Source organism: Phyllopteryx taeniolatus, chromosome 9 (genome assembly GCF_024500385.1).
Source record: "Phyllopteryx taeniolatus isolate TA_2022b chromosome 9, UOR_Ptae_1.2, whole genome shotgun sequence".
Taxonomy (NCBI): Eukaryota; Metazoa; Chordata; class Actinopteri; order Syngnathiformes; family Syngnathidae; genus Phyllopteryx; species Phyllopteryx taeniolatus.
This window is the reverse complement of record NC_084510.1, coordinates 15,966,893-15,986,687: the sequence shown is the minus strand read 5'-3', so window position 1 is coordinate 15,986,687 and position 19,795 is coordinate 15,966,893. Positions and strand designations below refer to the sequence as shown.

The following is a 19,795-nucleotide window of genomic DNA, read 5'->3' as shown; positions in this document are numbered from 1 at the left end:
GCTTCAACAGCAACAACTCAAGATAAGTGTGGCGGTGGGTCCAAATTGGACCGTCGCCGGGTAATTAACTGAATCAATGCGTGCAATATGATGTTTCACCTTCACGGGACACTGCACTTACTACAGCCTCTTGAGTGCAGAAGTGGAAAAGGGCTTAAGTCCATGGGAGAATGCGCGCAACATGGGCACAGGGCCAGACTTGACAGGGAACACCTCTGGCAGGAGGGTGTGTAAATAACAGTTTTGAGTGGACAGGAGAATGCGCGCAGTGCACAATGCTTCGAAACTGGTCCGAACTCACATTACTTCATGCCTTCGCCTTGGATTCAACCTGTACCAGTTTGCCTAGAGGGCCAACAGGTTCAAGGAGGACGCAATCACCATGGTCTTCCACCCTGTGCTGACACACCTGGAGCAGCAGGTGAGCTACGCACAGCTGCTCTCAGTGGATTTCAGCCACCATACACCATACTCTCCAACCGTCTGGTGATGTAATTTGGGAATATCTGATGCTGGATCAGAGAATTTCTAACAAACTGCCACCATAAGGTGAGTTTAGGCAGTCATGTCTCCACAGCCATCAGCCTCAGCACTGGCTCCCCTCAGGGCTGTGTTCAGTCCCGTACTCTACACCCTTAACACCTGCCCACGATTGTAGTCCCACTTCCTGAGCAACAGCATCAACCTGACCCTTAGCACCACCAAAACAAAGGAGGCAATAATAGACTTCATTTATTCATCCATTTTCCGTACCGCTTATCCTCAAAAGGGTCGGGGGCGTGCTGGAGCCTATCCCAGCTATCTTCGGGCGAGAGGCGGGGTACACCCTGAACCGGTCGCCAGCCAATCACAGGGCGCTGTGAGGCAGATGTGTTAACCAGTCTTCCACTGTGCCGCTCCAATAATAGACTTGAAATGAAAAAAAAAGAAAAAAACAGACATCCAGCCTCTTCATTGGCGGGGACTGTGTGAAGAGGGTCTCCACTCCCCAATGTCCGATTCATGGGCGTGCAGGATGATCTGACCTGGAGCGCTAACACCAGAGCCATCATCAAAGAGCTCACAAAGACTACATTTCCGGAGGATTCTGACAAGCAACAACCTCATACAGAAACTGGTTGTGTCATTTGACCAATGCTCTGTTGAGAAGATCGGAACGCACTGCACCTCTGTGAGATTTCTCAGCTGCACAGCGGCAGGAGGTAAAGTGCTCCAACTGGTCAACACTATGGTCCAGAGGATTACTGGTTGCTCCCTGCCTTCCTTGCTGGAACTCTGCAGTTCCCACTGCCTAAGGAAGGCAATGTGCATCCTCAGGCACTCGATCTATCTGGACTCACGCAGTTTCAACTGTCATCCTCTGGCAGATGGTTCAGGACAGTAAAAGCAAAAACAAACACACAAAGAAACAGTTGTTATGCGATAGCTGTCATTGCAGTGAACAAATTGCATTAACCCACTGTACATTTACAAGGAATTTCACATTGCTCTAATTCTTTTGATACCACACCTTGCTGCACTCAGAGACACTATAACCAGGATCCTCTTTTGTTATTTATTGTGCGAGGTAATATAGTTTATTATTATCGTGTGATACACTTGTAATAGTTTTCTATGGCACCTTAGGAGAATGCACCTTCAATTTCGTTGTACCTATTTCAATAACAATAAAGATATTCTTCGTCTTATATGCAAGTTGAAAGGCATACCGTATATATAGTATGTTCTTGCATGAATGCCAACTTAGTAGAAGTGATCAAAAAATGTAAGTGTTAATGCAAGCTGATAGTATTACAGTAAATGTTGACAATGATATTCTTATGTCATTTTTTTCCACTTCCAGAGCTTTTCATATTCACTGAAGTGGATCTTCCCCATACTGGACTTCATGGATGGACTCAAGTACAAACCATCCAACCACAAACACATCAGTCACGTACTGTGTGTGCATACGTGCGGGGTGCACACATGGGCAGGAGATTGGGAATTTGCTGCCATGGTGACAAGGCTTGCAGTATCTAATAACAGGATGTTAAGAAGCCTGCAGTTTGTGGCAGGGGTGGAGAGGAGCAGCAGAGGGAGCACAGGTAAGTCAAAAAGACTCATGTTCACGTTTAGCACTTTGTCTTAATTATCTCATATTTATGGAATAGCGACATCATTGAGACAACTACCCCCCAGAGTACGCTATAGCATATTTCTCTTTCAATTATTTTCCTCCAACAAATGAGCAGATAATTGTCGCTCAGTGACCTTATGCCCTCCCTTTGCTAAAATGTACAATATTCATTAATTTGATCATTTTTGATAGTCATTTCATGGCATGTTTTGAGTGTGTCTGTTGCGTGGGAGTTGGCAACAGGTCTATGTTGATCTGCAGGTTCTCTGTGCAGGGTTGCCATGGTGAATGTGACAGGGAGAGTTTGCTAAGGGCTTCAGTAAGTTGAATGTAATTACTGCAGCAGAAAATCTATACATACTGTAGATAAACAGGTCAAAGTGCAGGTTACAAAACTGAAATTACCAAGGTGTTGAACATGGAAAACAAAACCTGACCCACTTGTTAACATTAACCTAACTCACTTGTTAATCAATACCCAGGTACTGTAATTTCTCATGTATAATGCGCATTATTTAATTTTGGACTTTTTGAAGGTGACTCAGCTGATTGGTGGGCAGCGTCCTACCGCCCTCTGTTGACCAGCAGCCACTGGTTTTAACGTCATGTTATTTTACATTCTTTCTAAGACACTGTCATCCATCCATCCATCCGCTTTCCTTATAAGTTGCGCATCTTTCTTGAACCTTGAGTTTGAAATAATTGAACGGAATATGTACTTTGCACATTAAGTACACCTGGACAGTCTTGTTCTATTCAAGACGAGCTGTACGAAAAAAAATTATGCCTGCACAAAAATAACAGACCTCAGTTTTGATCGAGATAATAAAAGAAGTCCTAATTACCTCTGCCAATTGCAGATCACATGACAGACAGAACGAACTGGCAGAGGGTGCTGAGGTTTTTTTTTAATGTCTGGAATAAATTCACTCCATTATAATGGTAGAGGTTTGTTGATTGTTGCTTTGTGTTCAAAATCCATATTACACATACTTTAAAACACACCAGGTAATATTATTTTAAAATAAATGGTTTGATAAAGCCTTTATTTCCCCCACTAAGTGGCGCTGCAAGTCAAGTTCAAATAACATAAATATTGTTACATTTTTAGATATGCAATATTTACTTTTGCATGAACTACACGTTTTCTTTTTCTCCTCTTTTTCGGCAGCGTTCCTCTGAGTAGCGCTCTCCTCGATGCGTGTCCAGAAAAGGATGCCATTCTTCCGCAGGGGAGCACAGTGACTTCAGGCGCTGCAGGAAATAGTTTGCATCATGCACAGAGGTCAGAATTTTCAGTTTGCGTTTTAGTGAACAATGTGTCCAGTCTCGTTAAAGAAAAGGCCAAAGAGCAAAACACCTTCCAAAGGTTTCCTTCTGCTCTGCTCATCTTATAAACAGCAATGATGGGGATCCATATGAGTGGGAGAGCAGATGCGCACCAGCCCAGAGCTACTGCCCAAGCTGGTAGCTTTACCCCTTCATAGCTGGGGGGCTTAAATGACTTCAGAGACCACACCAGGATGGCCTGGACAACAGTAGTTAACTTTGAGCAGAACACTTTACATTTAAACTCATCATAGACCTGTTGCATTTTTCTAAAGTAGGTAAAACAGAGTCCCATTCAGTGGAACCTCTAAGACAGACAAAACATGTGCAACTTCAAACTGTCATCACATGTGATGTGATTGATGCATGTTGAGACTTTAGCACAGCGGTCATCTAAAAGTTTAACCCCATAGGTGCTTTGCCTTTTCTTTGGTTGTTTTTGTGATTCCGCTACACAAAGTATAGCAGTGCTGGCATACAAGGAAAGTGTGTTGAAAAAAACAAAAACCTGAAGCAAAGCTTTAAGACAAAAGAGCTAGCACAGTTTGTTATCTTTGCAAAGAGGCCATACAGCAGATATAGTGACAAACACTATGTTGGTATCTGATCCCGAGGTCTCAAAAACTGATTACTTTCACACTTTACCAGGTACTGCCTGGTTCTATACAGACATGGCATCAGCCCTTTGTAATCTAATAAACCAAGTATTACAATTCACTGAGACAAGGGACCACCAGGGGTTCTGCGGGTTGGCAGTTGCCACCCCCACCAAATGCCTTGCCAACCCAGTTGCCTCCCATACTGTCAGCAATGAATCTATCAATAAAAAAAAATGTAATTTTTGATTACAAATGCTCGTGATATTTTCTCCATCCATTCATCCATCCAGCCATCCATTTTCCATACCGCTTATCCTCACTAGGGTCACGGGTCGGTATGCTAGAGCCTATCCCAGCTGAGTCTATTTTATGGTCACAGGTAACTGTAAAGCATGCGTCTCTCTCTCTCTCTCTCTCTCTCTCTCTCTCTCATTCACAAACAAACACACTTTATCAATAAGTCTTTATCAATAACACAGCCACATGCCAATTATAAGAGTGAGTGCATCCTTGCGGAACCAGATTTATTTGTATTTATTTTATTTAAACTTTATTTAACCAGGTAAAAGACCAGTTAAAACAATGGTGCAATTGCAATGGTGACCTGGCCAAGAAAGCAGCAAGTTAAATGTCAAGTCCAAGTCAATCACATTCAAGTTTATTTCAGTTGTTTATTTTTAGCTCCCCTCTCAAAAAGATACAAAAATAAATCAGTTGAGTTTAAAAAAACTTTACTTTACTTGACATTCATGCTCTGATTTTAAAAATAAATCAGAAGTTACTCGCGAGATGTGAGTGTATCAGGTGGCAGTTCAACCTCCAGGTTTTTGTGAGACTTTTGAGTCACATTTTCCTGCAAGTTTCGGTTGATTTCCAAACTATATACATTAGGAATGCACCAATACGAGAATTGTAAAAAATGACTCCTGATACGACATAACCAACCTGACATATACAGTACTTTAGTGTCAGCCGCCTTCAGGACATGGATGACAACACTTTTAAGGCCACTGAAATTTATTGTATGCTCTGCAAAATAGATGATGAATTCAGCTCGGCCAGGGATTTTGATTAAAATAACATGTTCATCACAATTGCAGGACATAATGGCATTATCAAATATCGTTACTCTATTGGCGAGCACTCAAATGTAAAAATTTGTACTCGGTCTGAAAACGTGGTATTGGTGTATCCCTAGTACATAGAGTATGTATGGTAGAGATGGCATTTATGTTATGATCCAAATTAAAAAGGAACTCACCAACAGGATACAGGGGCTGATAAAAAGCCAACATGCTCTCCACAACAGCCAGAACCAGAAGCTCTTTTTCCCGAGCATCATCTCAATGTCCTCAATTAATCGGTTCACATCTGCAACACATGCATGCACGCACGCACGCATGCACGCCCATACAAGTGCACACACACACACACACACAAAGACTCAAAACAGCAGGAATTAAGACGTGTACAGTTAAACTCCAAATTATTATCATTCATACACTGACCAAAAGTTGAGTTAAAGTGCACTTTATTTGTTGAACGGGTTTACTATCTCAACACAAACTTTGACAATCTTTTGACAGTTTCCTGTGTAATTTCCAGACAGAATATACCTGGTAAAACAAAGAAAAGTTCACTTTAACTCAAAATTTAATTTGTATGATTTTGGGCTTAACCATAATGAGTAAGGAAGTCTTTGCATGGAATTTTTTGTTGAGTGGAAATATGCAGCTTACTACATAAACACATCCAAACACAACATGTTATTGGAATATGCATTTATAAAAATCCATTTTACCATATATGTAGCAGAAGCCAATGATCTCCATCAGAGCCAAAATAATCAGTACCCAGGTTGCAAGGAACGCATCCATTAGAGTTACCCAGTATATTCCTGCCTATTACACAGACACACACTGCACATGAACTGTGTCAAAATACAGGCAGCGCTAATAGCGCTTATCCGCAGACCCACCTTTGTGACCAATGGCAGGGCTAATAAGAAGCCGATACAGGAACATCCAACACTTATATAGGCCCGTTTAGATTTAGGGAAGGCATCCATGAAGATGGTGGCGATCACTTCTAGTGACAGACAACATGATAATAGCGATAATGACGATGATGCTTCATGGTAAGATGGCGATTTGCAATTAGTTAGGCATGACAGCAGCACATTTGTGATGACCTTACCTAAACCTGTGAACTGAGAGTCGAGGCCAACAATGAATATCATGAAAAAGAAGAGGATTGACCAAAGGGTGGAAATGGGAAGCTTTCCCAGGGCTTCTGCGTATACAATGAATGCCAGGCCAAATCCTGTGCAAAGATAGATAATGGAATAAGACAACATAGAATAGCCTTTCAACATCTTGAAGTAGTGCTTTTACAAGTGTCTGACCATCGTTCACTACTTCTCCAATAGGAACTTGGTAGATGTAGGACATGTGACCCACAATGGAAAAGCTGGCAAAGCCTGCTAAAATACTTGTTGCTGGAATGCAATTAAAATCGTCACATTAAACACAAATCAGCATATGCTTCATTTCAAACAGCTCTGAAGTTCATGTGTATTTTCTCGATTTGACCAGTCAAATAGGTTCATGTCTAAATCTCAGGACTTTACACCGCTCTCCTTAACTTTGCTCCATTAATTCATCCATCCATCGATCCATTCATCCGTCCGTCCATCCATCCATCTATTTTCTATTGCACTTTTCCTCATTAGAGTCACGGGTTAGCTGTCGCCTATATCCAAGATGTCTGGACGAGAGACGGAGTACACCCTAGATTGGTCTCCCAGCCAATCGCAGGTCACACGTAAACAAACAACCATTCACATTCAAACTCACGGGGAATTTAGAATCTTCAATTAACCTAACATGCATGTTTTTGTAATGTGGAAGAAAGCTGAAGAACCTGGAGAAACACGGGTAGAAACATACAAACCCCACATAGGAAGGCCGGAGTTGATATTCGAACCCAGTGGCCATTAATTAACATAATTGGAATTTACAACTATAGCGATCCCCTTTTATCTTCTGAAGTAAAACTAAATACATGAATCAGATAAGCAAAATCAATTTTAGCCACGTGCGTGTGTGTGTGTGTGTGTGTGTGTTTGTTGTCCTACCATAGCTGATGATGCTAATGGTCACTGAGTCCATGAACACGTTGTTGTGGAACTTGCCATAAGACGCAAGAGTCACAAGTCCTCCTCCAGCAATTGAGAGCGAAAACGAAGTCTGAGTTGCAGCGTCCTTCCAGACCTAAAATTACACGCGTTTCTTTTAGCACAATGATGATAGAGATGGCAGAGGTTGCTGAGGACAATGGCCAAAACATTGTTCTCAGCATCACAATTCTGTATCAATCTGCTTAAAGCTTTGAGGGATCATACTGCATCTCTTTGCTCAAGCTCAACTTAACCACGGCCCATGTAATTGGCAAATTGCAAATCTGTCAATTCTGGTGTTCTCAGGCTGTGATTACAGGCCCAACTTGAGGAGTTCATGCCACCCTCATGAAGTCTGTTCCTGACAGATTGTCCAGAAAAATGCGTAAGCGTGGCCTGCTAGAGGTTTATTTGTTGGGCTCCAGTAGTTCCGCAGTTCTCCCTTGAGCAAAGGAGCAGATACGAGTTTTGCTCTCGAGCTGTTGCTTTCCTGCAACTCTCGTGTACTGGTCTGTCTCCTGGTATCTCTTCTGTGCTCTTGACAATGTGCCGGGAGACATAGCGAACCATCTGGCTACATCTCAAACGTCGATGTGAGAAAGCTGCGCTACTTGAGCAGTCAGATACCACCTCATGCTATTACCACTAGTCACGAAAGCACTAAAAAAAAAATTTTAAAAAAATTAAGCCAGCCAGAGATCAGCCACAATAGATGAGGACAATGGGCTGTGGCACAACAGCAGGCAAAACTGATTTGCAATCATCATTGCTTCCTAACTGGGCAGATTGATATCCTGGATGTTTAACTGACTTGTTCAACTTTGATGGATTGCTATTCCTTCTTTTTCTTTTCAAGTAGTGGACTTTTGGAACTGCACTTTAGCTATCACTGTGTTCTGTGGCATTTTTCTAGCTTTGTGAGCAGAGGTGGGTAGGAACGCGCTACATGTAGTTCATTACATTTACTCAAGTAACGTTTTTGGATGAATTTTACTTGTCAGAGTAGTTTTGATGAAGCATACCTTTTACTCGAGTATTTACTTTAAGAAGAAACTGTACTTTTACTCCAGATTAGTTTTCTATATTTTATTTAAACTGTATTTAATCAGGTAAAAGACCAGTTACAACAGAACATCTCTTTTTCAATGTCGGCCAAGAAGACAGCAAGTTAAACGTCAAGTCCAAGTCAACCACATTCAAGTTTATTTCAGTTGTTTACTTTTACCTCCTCAAGATACAAAAATAATCAGTTCAGTTGTACAAATTGTAGGTCACATTAATGGTGGAAAAACTTTGTCAATGATTGGTCAAAATTCTTGGCATTTGAACAGGGGTGTGTGTACTTTTTATATCCTCAGCAGCCTTGTTCCTATATTTGTAATCTGCCTGGTATTGTGCTGTTTAACAAGTGGAAACAATATCGTATAAGACCATTTCTTGGAGCTGAATGTGCCTTAATTTGTTATTTTACAAAGTTGGTTTTTTTAAAATAAAGATTGTATTTATTATGTTTTAGATGGTCTTAGATGGCCATAAGTTATAACCATGCAATTAATTGTGCAAATTCACACTAGTGCTCAATACATCTCACCTCCACTTCTGTCAATTTAGTAAGGTTGGATTTAGCACCAATGTAGAACTCTATCCCATCTCTGGCTCCCTCAAGTGTCACGCCCCTGATCAGCAGGATCACAAGCGCCGCATACGGGAACAAAGTGGTGAAATACATCACCTGCAGAGACACAGGGCACATAAGAGCAACAAAGGTAACAATTGAAAAGTGCTTCACTGTATTTACAAACGTATTTATTCGTGGTATTTATTTAATTGTATTTTTTATTGTATTCAGTACATTCTTTCATCGCATTCTCAAGCCTGTCCAGGGACGAATACTGTATTTCAAGTCAGCACGTGAAGCGGCCATTACATTGATCACACAAATCTTACCGCAGTACTGCATTGTAACTGTACGGAGGGGGCGGTCACAGGGGGGTGCAGGCACTGTGTTAAGGGGGCACTGGCCTGTTCCCCCCCCCAGAACTCCTACTGATATAACTTGGCTGCTCAAGATGATATGTTGCATGTGGCACAGTTGCGTGCTTATATTACGTTTTTGTATAGTATTGATTGTGTCTGTCTATAATTGTGACCAGAGGTGGGTAGGAACACGCTACATTTACTCCGTTACATTTACTCAAGTAACATTTTGGATAAATTGTACTTGTCAGAGAAGTTTTAATGAAGGATACGTTTTACATTCACTCAAGTATTTATCGTAAGAAGAAACGGTACTTTTACTCCGTTACAATGGTCGACATGCCGCTCGCTACTTTCATTTTGTCAATAATTGCGTGCGTGATGTATTTTTAGACTTTTGTTTTCGACTTCCCCGTTGGGCGCCGTTGCTCCAATCCGCCGTGATGACCACAGTGACGTTGAACTCAAATTCACCAATCAAACGACACAAGAAACTCACATGTCCGCACACAAAGTATTCTATTGGGCTTCGCGGGCAAATCAAAGTGAGTCTTGACAGCCGCGCCCGACTCGTTTTTACTCAAGTAACATTTTGGATAAAGCAAATCATGTTTTTGTAAAGCAAATCATGTTTCTGTAAGACCCTGTGCATGTGTTGCTGGTTTGGGGCACTTACAAATGGAAAAGCTGGCAGGTGTGTGTGGAGTCCCGTTGAACATGAGTTTGAATGTGATCTCTTACTTAATCAGAACACAGCCACATGCCAGTTATAAGACGTAGTGCATCCTCGTGCAGCCAGATCTACTTTTATTTATTTTGTTTCAACTTTATTTAACCAGGTAAAAGACCAGTTAAAACAGAACATCTGTTTTGCAATGGTAACCAGGCCAAGAAGGCAGCAAGTTAAACATCAAGTCCAAGTCAATCAAGTTGATTTCAGTTGTTTATTTTCACCTCCCCTCTCAAAAAGATAAAAAAATAAATCAGTTGAGTTGTACAAATTCTAGGTCACATTAATGGTAATGGATTGTATTGGTCATAATTCATTTACAACACAAAAACCTGACATTTGAACAGGGGTGTGTAGACTTTCTATATCCACTGCAGCCTTATTCCTGTTTTTGTAACAGCCTTGTTCCTGGTGAGCCTACAGTATTGTGCTGTTTAACAAGTGGAAACAATATAGGAAAAAGACCATTTCTTGGAGCTGAATTTTAAAGATTTTATTTGATAAAGATTTTATTCATTATGTTTTAGATTGATATTTTTCACCAATATCTGAATTTGCACATTCAAATTTTCATCCATCCATTTTCAACACCGCTTATCGTGGTTAGGGTCGCGGGACGCTGGAGCCTATCCCAGCTGACTTCGGGCGAGAGGCGGACTACACCCTGAACTGGTCGCCAGTCAGTCGCAGGGCACATATAGGCACGGACAACCATTCGCACTCACATTCACACCGTCACTGAGTGGGAACTGAACACACGTTGCCTGCACCAAAGTCAGGCGAGTGTACCACTACACCATCAGTGACCACATTCAAATTTTATTTAGTTATTTTTATTTTATTTGACGTTCATGCATTGTTTAAAAAAAAAAAAAAAAAAAAAACTAAATCAGAAGTTACTCAGTACTTGAGTAATTTTTTCACTGAGTACTTTCTTACTCTTACTAAAGTAATTATTTGGAGGACTACTTTTTTCTTTTACTTGAGTCATTTTGAGTCATATTAGTAACAGTAATCTTACTTGAGTGCAGTATTTGGCTTCTCTCCCCACCTCTGATTGTGACGTGAAAGTGGTAAAGTGGATTAAGTAGGCAAGTCCCCACTGAGGATCATGTACCATAAGCAAGACAGGCCACTGGTAAAATCTAACCCTAAATGTGAATAAACATTTTTCCATTTATATGTTAACACATACTACAAGCAGTTTTTACTTTTTCTTATCTGATGTTGTGGATGCAGAGGTCAAATATGACATTGACTTACTTTTCCTGCTGACTTGATTCCTTTGATGAGCACTGCACCAACAAGGATGGAGCTCACCAGCAAACAGAGAGCCAAGTGCCAAACTATTGGACCTGTCTCCTCGATACTACTGGATCTCTGTAGAGCCACAGCACTGAGGAAGAAGGGGAGGGTGATTTACAGACACATCAACTAATGCGTGCAAACGTGTTTGAAGACGTGAATGGGACATACTTACTCCCAGTACTGCTCACTGGGGCTCTGCACTCGAACTTTTATCTTGTCGGATGAAGTGCAAGTTAAGTTGTCCTGAGTCCAGTTGGCCACTAAAGCACCACTTGAATTGTAATATACTAGAGAGGGAGAGGTGATGAGTCAATTGCTTTTTTCCCCCCAGGAAGCATTGATGCAAACAGTGTGTAGTTCCTCCAATGCAATCACAATTAACAGGGACGCGAACACAACTACAACCCCAATTCCAATGAAGTTGGGACGTAGTGTTAAACTTAAATAAAAACAGAATACAATGATTAGCATTTAATGTTCAACCTATATTTAATTGAATACACTACAAAGACGAGATATTTAATGTTCAAACTGATATTTTTATCAAATAATCATTAACTTAGAATGTTATGGCTGCAACACGTTCCAAAAAAGCTGGGACAGGGTCACTGTGTGACGTCACCTTGTCTTTTAACAACATTCAATAAACGTTTTGGAACTGAGGACACTAATTGTTGAAGCTTTGTAGGTGGAATTCTGTCCCATTCTTGCTGTTCAACAGTCCGGGGTCTCCGTTGTCGTATTTTACGCTTCATAATGCGCCACACATTTTCAATGGGAGACAGGTCTGGACTGCAGGCAGGCCAGTCTAGTACCTGCACCCTTTTACTACGAAGCCACGCTGTTGTAACCCGTGCAGAATGTGGTTTGGCATTGTCTTGCTGAAATAAGCATGGGCGTCCATGAAAAAGACGTTGCTTGGATGGCAGCATATGTTTCTCCAAAACCTGTACGTACCTTTCAGCATTAATGGTGCTTTAACAGATGTGTAAGTTACCCACGCCATTGGCACTAACACAGCCCCATACCATCACAGATGCTGGTTTTTTAACTTTGCGTCCATAACAGTCCGGATGGTTCTTTTCCTCTTTGGCCCGGAGGGCACGACATCCACAATTTCCAAAAACAATTTGAAATATGGACTCGTCGGACCACAGAACACTTTTCCACTTTGTATCAGTCCATCTTAGATGAGCTCGGGTCCAGAGAAGCCGGGTGTTGTTGATAAACGGCTTTTGCTTGTGAATGACTGAGCAATTCAGGGAAGCTCCTTTTATACCCAATCATGGCACCCACCTGTTCCCAATTAGCCTGTTCACATGTGGGAGGTTCCAAACAGGTGTTTGATGAGCATTCCTCAACATTCTCAGTCTTTTTTGCCACCTGTCCCAGCTTTTTTGGAACATGTTGCAGCCATAAAATTCTAAGTTAATGATTATTTGATAAAAACAATAAAGTTTATCAGTTTGAACATTAAATATCTTATTAAGTCTTTGTAGTGTATTCAATTAAATATAGGTTGAACATGATTTGCAAATCATTGTATTCTGTTTTTATTTATGTTTAACACAACGTCCCAACTTCATTGGAATTTGGGTCGGCGAATTTGCAACGACTCGATAAAACCATGGATATAAATAAACCTATACTCTACCTCAGCCGACTTTTTAAAAAACTAGGTATGTTGACAGGGCGTTTGCAATGATGCAGCGCAATACAGTGGCATCTCAGAAGTTATTGAAAGTCATTTGAACATTTCAGAATCTCTGGAAAATGTTGGGCTCTAAGCTAACTTGCGCAGCACCAGCTATGCACTGCGGCTAGATATTTAGAATGGCTAAATATTGTCCTTCCACAGTGCAGAGCCGCTCCTGTGAGTCACTAATCCTCGCTTCCAATAAATTACACTTCGGACAAGTATTGTTATCACTAAAAGGAGGAGAGGAGCGAATCGTGTGAAATATACCAAGCGAGAAGAGACGGCGGAGAAGCCGTACTAACTGCTAAGCTAACGTGAAATTAGCGAAACACCAGAATAAGTGCTTATGTGCAACAGCTACAAAATAAGCATGCACAAGAGGGAAAACTGGAAATAAATCAGTACGTTACCGCGTATGTCAACCAGGAGGAGAAGCCTATAAGGTAAAAAGTATATTAATATCAAGCATTTTAAATATTTATGGTATCAGTAATGTAATTTGTCTTTGTTTGCGCAATAGAGTGCTGTATTTTAATTTTGACTTTTGAGATCTGCAAAATAAATGTTCTCAGAATTACACTACTGTATATCTTTTGTTTTTGTTTGTTGTTGTCTAATGTTCAGTTATCTTTTTTTAATCACTTTAGCTTTGCTAAAGGACTATACAACCAAGTCAGATATACTTGCATTATAAATTCTTCACTTTTTTTTTATATTGTAGTCTATAACGTTACCATATGAGGATTTACTTAATACTGTGATATGAATTTTAGGCCATATCGCTGAGCACTAAGGTTAAGGTCCATCAACGAGTATGCTCTTTGTCCTTACTGATAAGACAAATCTACTCACTAGTTGCAAAACTGTACGTTACTAGTAATGAAAAAATGTATACTACTTGACAACTGCATGCTACTAGTATGATTCGTATCATCGAATAACTGCTCAAACAGCTTACCCTATGCCTCTGAGGTACTACAATTCAGAATTTAACCTGAATTTCCAGTGGCTCTCCCTTTAATATTGTATACAATTTTGGAGTTCCCACTGCTGTCATGCAAGAGGTTACGTGAGACCTCAACGGATTTCAGAGTACCTCAGCATAAGCATACGTCACATTTTCTTTGTCTTTGTGTGGCTTATTGCAACAGTTGAAATCATGCAAGACCTCAGCACTCCTGTCAGTTCAGTTCAGCAAGCTTCCAAAGGATAACTTCATATGTGCGTTTTTCTCTTTCTTTGGCTCATTTCAAGAAAAGGGCTGGCTTCAACAAGTTTGTTAAGAGAAAAAGAATCTAAGAAAGAAGGAATATACTGTACACCAGAGGTTACTCCAGCGTCAACACGTGTTGTTACTTGTTAGGGTGTTATGTTTTATTGTTTTTACGTGTCACAGTGGTTAACTCCTGGTTTCATTTATTTGACAAGTATATCACATATAATGTCAGTCTTTTTATTTTAAATCAAAGTGTATATCAACAGTAGTTTCATTATTTCCTTTTTTTTTAAAATCTGAAAGTCAAACACAATCAGCATCCTTGAGACTGTTAAAGGTTACATTTTCATTTGTGAAAGTTTGAAGGTAAGTTAACAGTTACTGTGTGATCTTTGATCACATATTCTTAAATTTTTTAAAATTAATTCTGGCATTAAACAGTTATCACTGAAAGTTGTGTTTAAAATTGTGTGTGACTCAGGCCTTACGTAAAAAGCTATTATTCAAAATTTAAAAAGGCTCTTCTCTACAAGGATTATAGGTTCTCAAGGTCGAAAGTAAATTTGCAGATCTGCAAGAAGATGGGTAAAAAGTAGTTTTTTGTGTGTTGCGTCATTATAATACTGAAGAAAACGTCTTTGTTTTCTTGGAACATCTCATGCCATTCAGTTCTTGAAAAATCAATGCGTATATGAGTATTGTAGGGCACCTAAAGGCTTGTCGCTGCAGTTTCTGTCCCCCCAACTGAGGCTCTTGAACCATGGCAAAGGAGATTGGAAGGATGCGAACAGGTAGAACAAGCCATAGGACACGATGACGTTGTAGTATATTAACACCAGGGTGCTTCCAAAGACTATTCCAACGCCGACACCTGTAGATGGGTCAGGATGTTCATTATGCATGGTGGATGGCAATAAAACATGCAAGCACGAGCCCTCCAAAATGTACAATGCATCCACCAGATGCTAAACGAATCGTCAATGACTGCAAATACTTCCTCTTTATTTGAAAGTTAATGATAGACAGTGGTGCTTTGAGATACAAGTTTCATTTTCTCTGTGAGCACGTTTGTGTGTCAAAACGCTCGTACCTCAAATCATCTTTTCCAATTGAGATGAATGGAAATGCCATTAATCCATTGCAGCCTTCCCCCAAATAACAACAAAAACTGGCATGTGTATCTTAATGAGGAAAAATAGCACTCCATAATATTGTACTTTATAAAATGTTCAGTAATGAAAGAATTAAACATTTTTTTGTCACACTGCTTCAATTAAATGTTTTTCCTTCTGGTTTGCACGCCTTGGCCGCCTGCGGGCAGTATGAGACGGAGACAGACGGACAGAGATACTGTTCATTGAGGCATTATTATGAATCTCACTTGAGCTCCAGGCGATCCTTGCCTTTTTGCAGCAGGGGGTGTCCTGCTGAGAACTTAAAGTGGGATTCATAACGTAGGAACTCTTCTTCTTCATCAGTACGGCACTAAAATAAGTCGTTCTATGGAGAGGATATGACTGACAGTTATATTGCCATGTTGCTGAACCATTTGTGTTCAATCTGTTGCTCAAAGGGTTAAAGCACTACACCATAGATGCTAATTAGCATTAGCATTAAATTAGTGAGGCTTTTCTGCAGGCATTTTGGCTTTTTTAAATACACAAGGTTTAAATGTTTGTTTTATGTTTAGCTTGACAGTAAACGTCAACTAAGTGGCATTAAACAGCTTGAAGCCTTGTTTGAATTATTTGTACACTGGTTTCCAAATGACGGCACGGTGGGCGACTGGTTAGCACATCTGCCTCACAGTTCTGAGGACCGAGGTTAAAATCCCGGCCCCGCCTGTGTGGAGTTTGCATGTTCTTCCCGTGCCTGCGTGGCTTTTCTCCGGGCACGCCGGTTTCCTCCCACATCCCAAAAACCTGCATGGTAGGTTGATTGAAGACTCTAAATTGCCCTTCGGTTTGAATGTGTGCGCGAATGGTTGTTTGTTTATATCTGCCCTGTGATTGGCTGGCGACCAGTTCAGGGTGTCACCACCTCTCGCCCGAAGATACCTGGGATAGGCTCCAGCACCCCCGCGACCATTGAGAGGATAGAGCGGTACGGAAAATGGAGGAATGGATGGGTTTCCAAACTGCTGATTTTTGTAAAATGCATTGCATTCACTGACACCATAAAGTACTCGTATCTCAAGTCTGTGCTTACAAGTCAAAAGAAAAAAATTGGTCGAAAATCTCACGGCACACCCCGAAACAAAAATGTCACAAAAAGTGGAAACACAGGTTGATTATGTACCTCCTGCCATCTAGTGGAAGAAATGTTCATTGTTTTGTTTTGTTGTCACTAGCATAGATAGTTGAACAATGCTACATTATTTGTAGTAAATGACAAATTCTCAGGCCACGCGCACTACTTGGGAATAACATTTATCCCTTGAGTGAAAGACTCACCCTGAAGTAGTGGCACCGCTCTCCATACGTTGATTGTGCCTTGACTGGAGAACTGACCGATGGCACTCTCCAGGAAGTAAAAAGGAATCCCGAACAAAACCAACATAGTCAAATAGGCAATAACAAAGGCACCTGCTCAAGGGGGATACACAAACATTATCTATGCATTTGGAACCCTCCATCAATGTCATTCAAAGTATTTGCGATTTGGAATTTTTACCCCCGCCATTCTTATAGGCCAAATATGGAAATCTCCATATATTTCCCAGACCAATAGCGTAACCTGTCAAAGAGAGTATGTATTCTGTCTTGTTGGCCCAGTTACCACGCTCAGGATTCTCATCACCGGCATCAACCACAGGAGGATCCTGCATAGAGATGTTGTTCATGTATCATTTCATGTCACATCTTTTTGTCTGCCTGTCGAGCTAGTTCTCAAAGCCCAGGAAACGTTTACTTATTCTTATCAGTTCCAACTTATGCTTGCAGTTTACAGTATAGTAGCTCCGGTGTGAACTATTCGGCAATTTAACATTCACATTTCATAAATCCAACTTCAAGGCAGTCTTGTAAAGTAACAGAGTACAAATATGTTGGTACTGTACTTTTCACAAACTTGAACTTTACTTCCGGTCATCAGGTAAATAGGGCTCTATTTTCCTAGACTGTGTAACTGTGGCGTGGCGCAAAAAAAAAGGCGTATCTTCATGTTCATGCAAGCGCAAGGCTCGCTGTGGATGTTTGACAATTTTGCAGCCGGTCTGCGGCAAGCTGGGTGTTTCGGCACAGTGAGGGTTGTGTCCTTTAACATGTGCCAGGCACAATTTGGTGGCATAAAGTCAGTATAAACTTACAACTACTGGGACCACATTGAAGTCGGGCGCAGTAAGCAGACTGCTGGTCTAATAAATTTGCTACTTGCTTTTCCTAGTGGAAGCAGAGTCCAAAGTGTGTGTGTGGGGGGGGAATCCAGTTGTACCCTTATCTTGAAGAAAATAAAATTATTGGCCAAAGTTAATTCTGTTTATTTGGCACAAGACACAAATATCCCCCACACCCACTTTGCCGAATATGATTATAATAATGTTATCAGAAGCAAATACAGTACTGGTAGCACTGTAACTCTGTTTATCTTTAGGCTTTGATAGTGCGTTGGCTGTTGCTTCAAAGAGGTTCTGTCCTTCTAGAGATTCGGCGAGCCATTGGCTGAGAAGGTCTGGGGGTGGTTATTATGCTAATTAGCAGTACTATTTCGTAACAGTTGGCAAGCACTGTAGAAACCTAACTACTATGTTTGTGTATGAACAAGAAAAAGTCAGTTTTTTCTGTAATATGTCCCCTTTAAGGAATCATAAACTAAACCTATTACTATTAAATTAATCATGCCATCATATGATGACTTTAGGTGTTAATGGATTGTACAAATGTTTGTCATCGTTGAAATGAAGTCCTCAAGGGTTGAAGGACTCCATTTTTTAAAAACGTTTATTTTGTTAGACTGAAATACTTTTCCCACCAAATATCTGTTGTGTTCACAGAGCCATATTAATTTCCCCTCCACAATCTAAATAAATCCAATGTAAAAGGTGAATCAAAAATTCGACATTTACAAGGCTAATTAATCATGCACATTTTTATTTACATTGTTGAGGAAGTATTAGTTTAACATTTGGTTGTGGGTGTAGTTTGCAGTGATGGAGAACTGCCCAGCATCATACTTCAATTTTGAATACCTTATTTAGCCAAATTAGCAATTTTACTGATTAACTGTACCTATGAGAGGTGGGTAGTAACGAGCTACATTTACGCCATCACATTTACTTACTTACATTCGCTTTTTGGATCACTTGTACTTGTCAGAGTAGTTTTAATGCAACAAAGTTTGAACTTGAGTATTTTTGTTAAGAAGAAACAATACTTTTCCTCTTTTACATTAGGCTACATTCTGGCCGCTACTGGTACAGTAATTGTATCTACAGGTATTCAGTACTGCTTGCGTGATGTATTTTGTTTTGTCATAGAGACTTGTGTCACGTTTCACCAAGCCACCGTAACTACGAGTTTCTACTTTCTTTCAAAAGAAGCAAGGAGAAAAAGCCATCCACAATGTACTGTATGCACAGCACTAAAGAGAAACTTGTAAGTTGGCAGAACTCAAATTGTTTGTGGGTGAATCCACCTGTCATAGTTCAATATTATCAAATTATAGATGCTGTAAATATATTAATACTTATTCATAATTAATACCGGTAATATCTGCCTGGTGAACCTATTGTGCTGTTTCAACATGTGTAAACAAAGTTTATTATTTACAATAATTTACTGTGGCTGAATTTGCCTTAGTTTATGTTATCGTGCACACAAATGATTATTGTTTTAAAATGACAGTATTTGAATTTGCACATTCCTGTTTTATGGTTTTGTATTTTTGATGTTCATGTGCTGTTTAAAAAAAAGAAGTAAAAATGAGAAGTGACTCACCAGTTACGCAGCGCATGAATATTTTTGTTTTTTTTCACGGAATACTTTATCTTACTCAAATAATTATTTGGAGGACTACAGTTTACTTGAGTATTCTAAAGTAACAGTACTCTTACTTAAGTAAAATTTTTGGCTCCTCTGCCCACCTCTGGTACATATGATGATGGCTGGTGAGTGTTTGTCATTTGGGCAGCATTCAGTTGTCATTCATTGATGTTGATGTTATTATGACTAGCACCAAAGAACAAATAAATAATGAAGCATGTAATGCTACAAAAGAAGCAGACGTTTTCCATCTCACCTGATCAGTTATAATGGGCGCGTCTTTGGGAGGATTGGGACTGTATTTCCTCATGTTGTTGCAGCTGCTGCCAGTTAGTGGAAAGCCTAACTGATCCGAAGTTTGTCAATTCACAGTGACCCGCCACTAGCCAAAAAGGTCGTTTTTGTAATCCCACTCAAAAATGATCCAGCAAATGTTGCCGCCCCTCTGTATAATGAGCTCCAGTTGTTCACCTCACACTGTTGCGTCAGTTTTTCCATCACAAAACCTGTCTGGTGGTGTCAAGTCAGCTGGGCCTCAGCATTACAGGACGCCACAAAGCTGAAAGGCAGCCTTTATTTTTTTAGTTAATCCAGAACAAACAGTAACCTGCTGGGTTTTAGTCAATATTTTTTCTCCAACTGTTAGGTTACCACATTTGAT

The 19,795-nt window shown here is 40.3% G+C and overlaps 1 protein-coding gene across 4 annotated transcripts; it reads right to left on the bottom strand.

Annotated features, from left to right (window-relative positions):
• Positions 1–3,148: 3,148 nt before the first annotated feature.
• slc6a14 (solute carrier family 6 member 14) lies at positions 3,149–19,628 on the bottom strand. Of its 4 annotated transcripts, none has more exons than XM_061786010.1 (15): positions 19,391–19,627; positions 16,829–16,976; positions 16,609–16,740; positions 14,865–15,026; positions 11,413–11,527; positions 11,196–11,328; positions 8,817–8,957; positions 7,184–7,319; positions 6,452–6,544; positions 6,244–6,369; positions 6,026–6,135; positions 5,849–5,948; positions 5,309–5,418; positions 3,480–3,647; positions 3,149–3,373 (listed from the first exon to the last, which is right to left on the bottom strand). In XM_061786010.1, the coding sequence occupies exons 1-15, from the start codon at positions 19,442–19,444 to the stop codon at positions 3,257–3,259; spliced, it is 1,845 nt and encodes a 614-aa protein (XP_061641994.1). In that variant the 5' UTR covers positions 19,445–19,627; the 3' UTR covers positions 3,149–3,256. The 4 variants fall into 4 exon arrangements, with proteins under 4 accessions (XP_061641994.1, XP_061641998.1, XP_061641995.1 ...); XM_061786014.1 differs by lacking the exon at positions 19,391–19,627 and adding an exon at positions 13,350–13,375 and having other exon boundaries at positions 16,829–16,947; XM_061786011.1 differs by lacking the exon at positions 6,452–6,544 and having other exon boundaries at positions 19,391–19,628.
• Positions 19,629–19,795: the final 167 nt, after the last annotated feature.

What these genes read in the sequence shown, in the direction of transcription:
- slc6a14 (XM_061786010.1), bottom strand. Translation starts at nt 19,444, where the DNA reads ATGAGGAAATACAGTCCCAATCCTCCCAAAGACGCGCCCATTATAACT. An exon ending in GGCCTATAAGAATGGCGGGG is followed by an intron (nt 16,741 to 16,828) that starts GTAAAAATTCCA and finishes CCCCTTGAGCAG; the next exon opens with GTGCCTTTGTTATTGCCTAT. An exon ending in TCAGCCCCTGTATCCTGTTG is followed by an intron (nt 3,648 to 5,308) that starts GTGAGTTCCTTT and finishes ACTGTTGTCCAG; the next exon opens with GCCATCCTGGTGTGGTCTCT.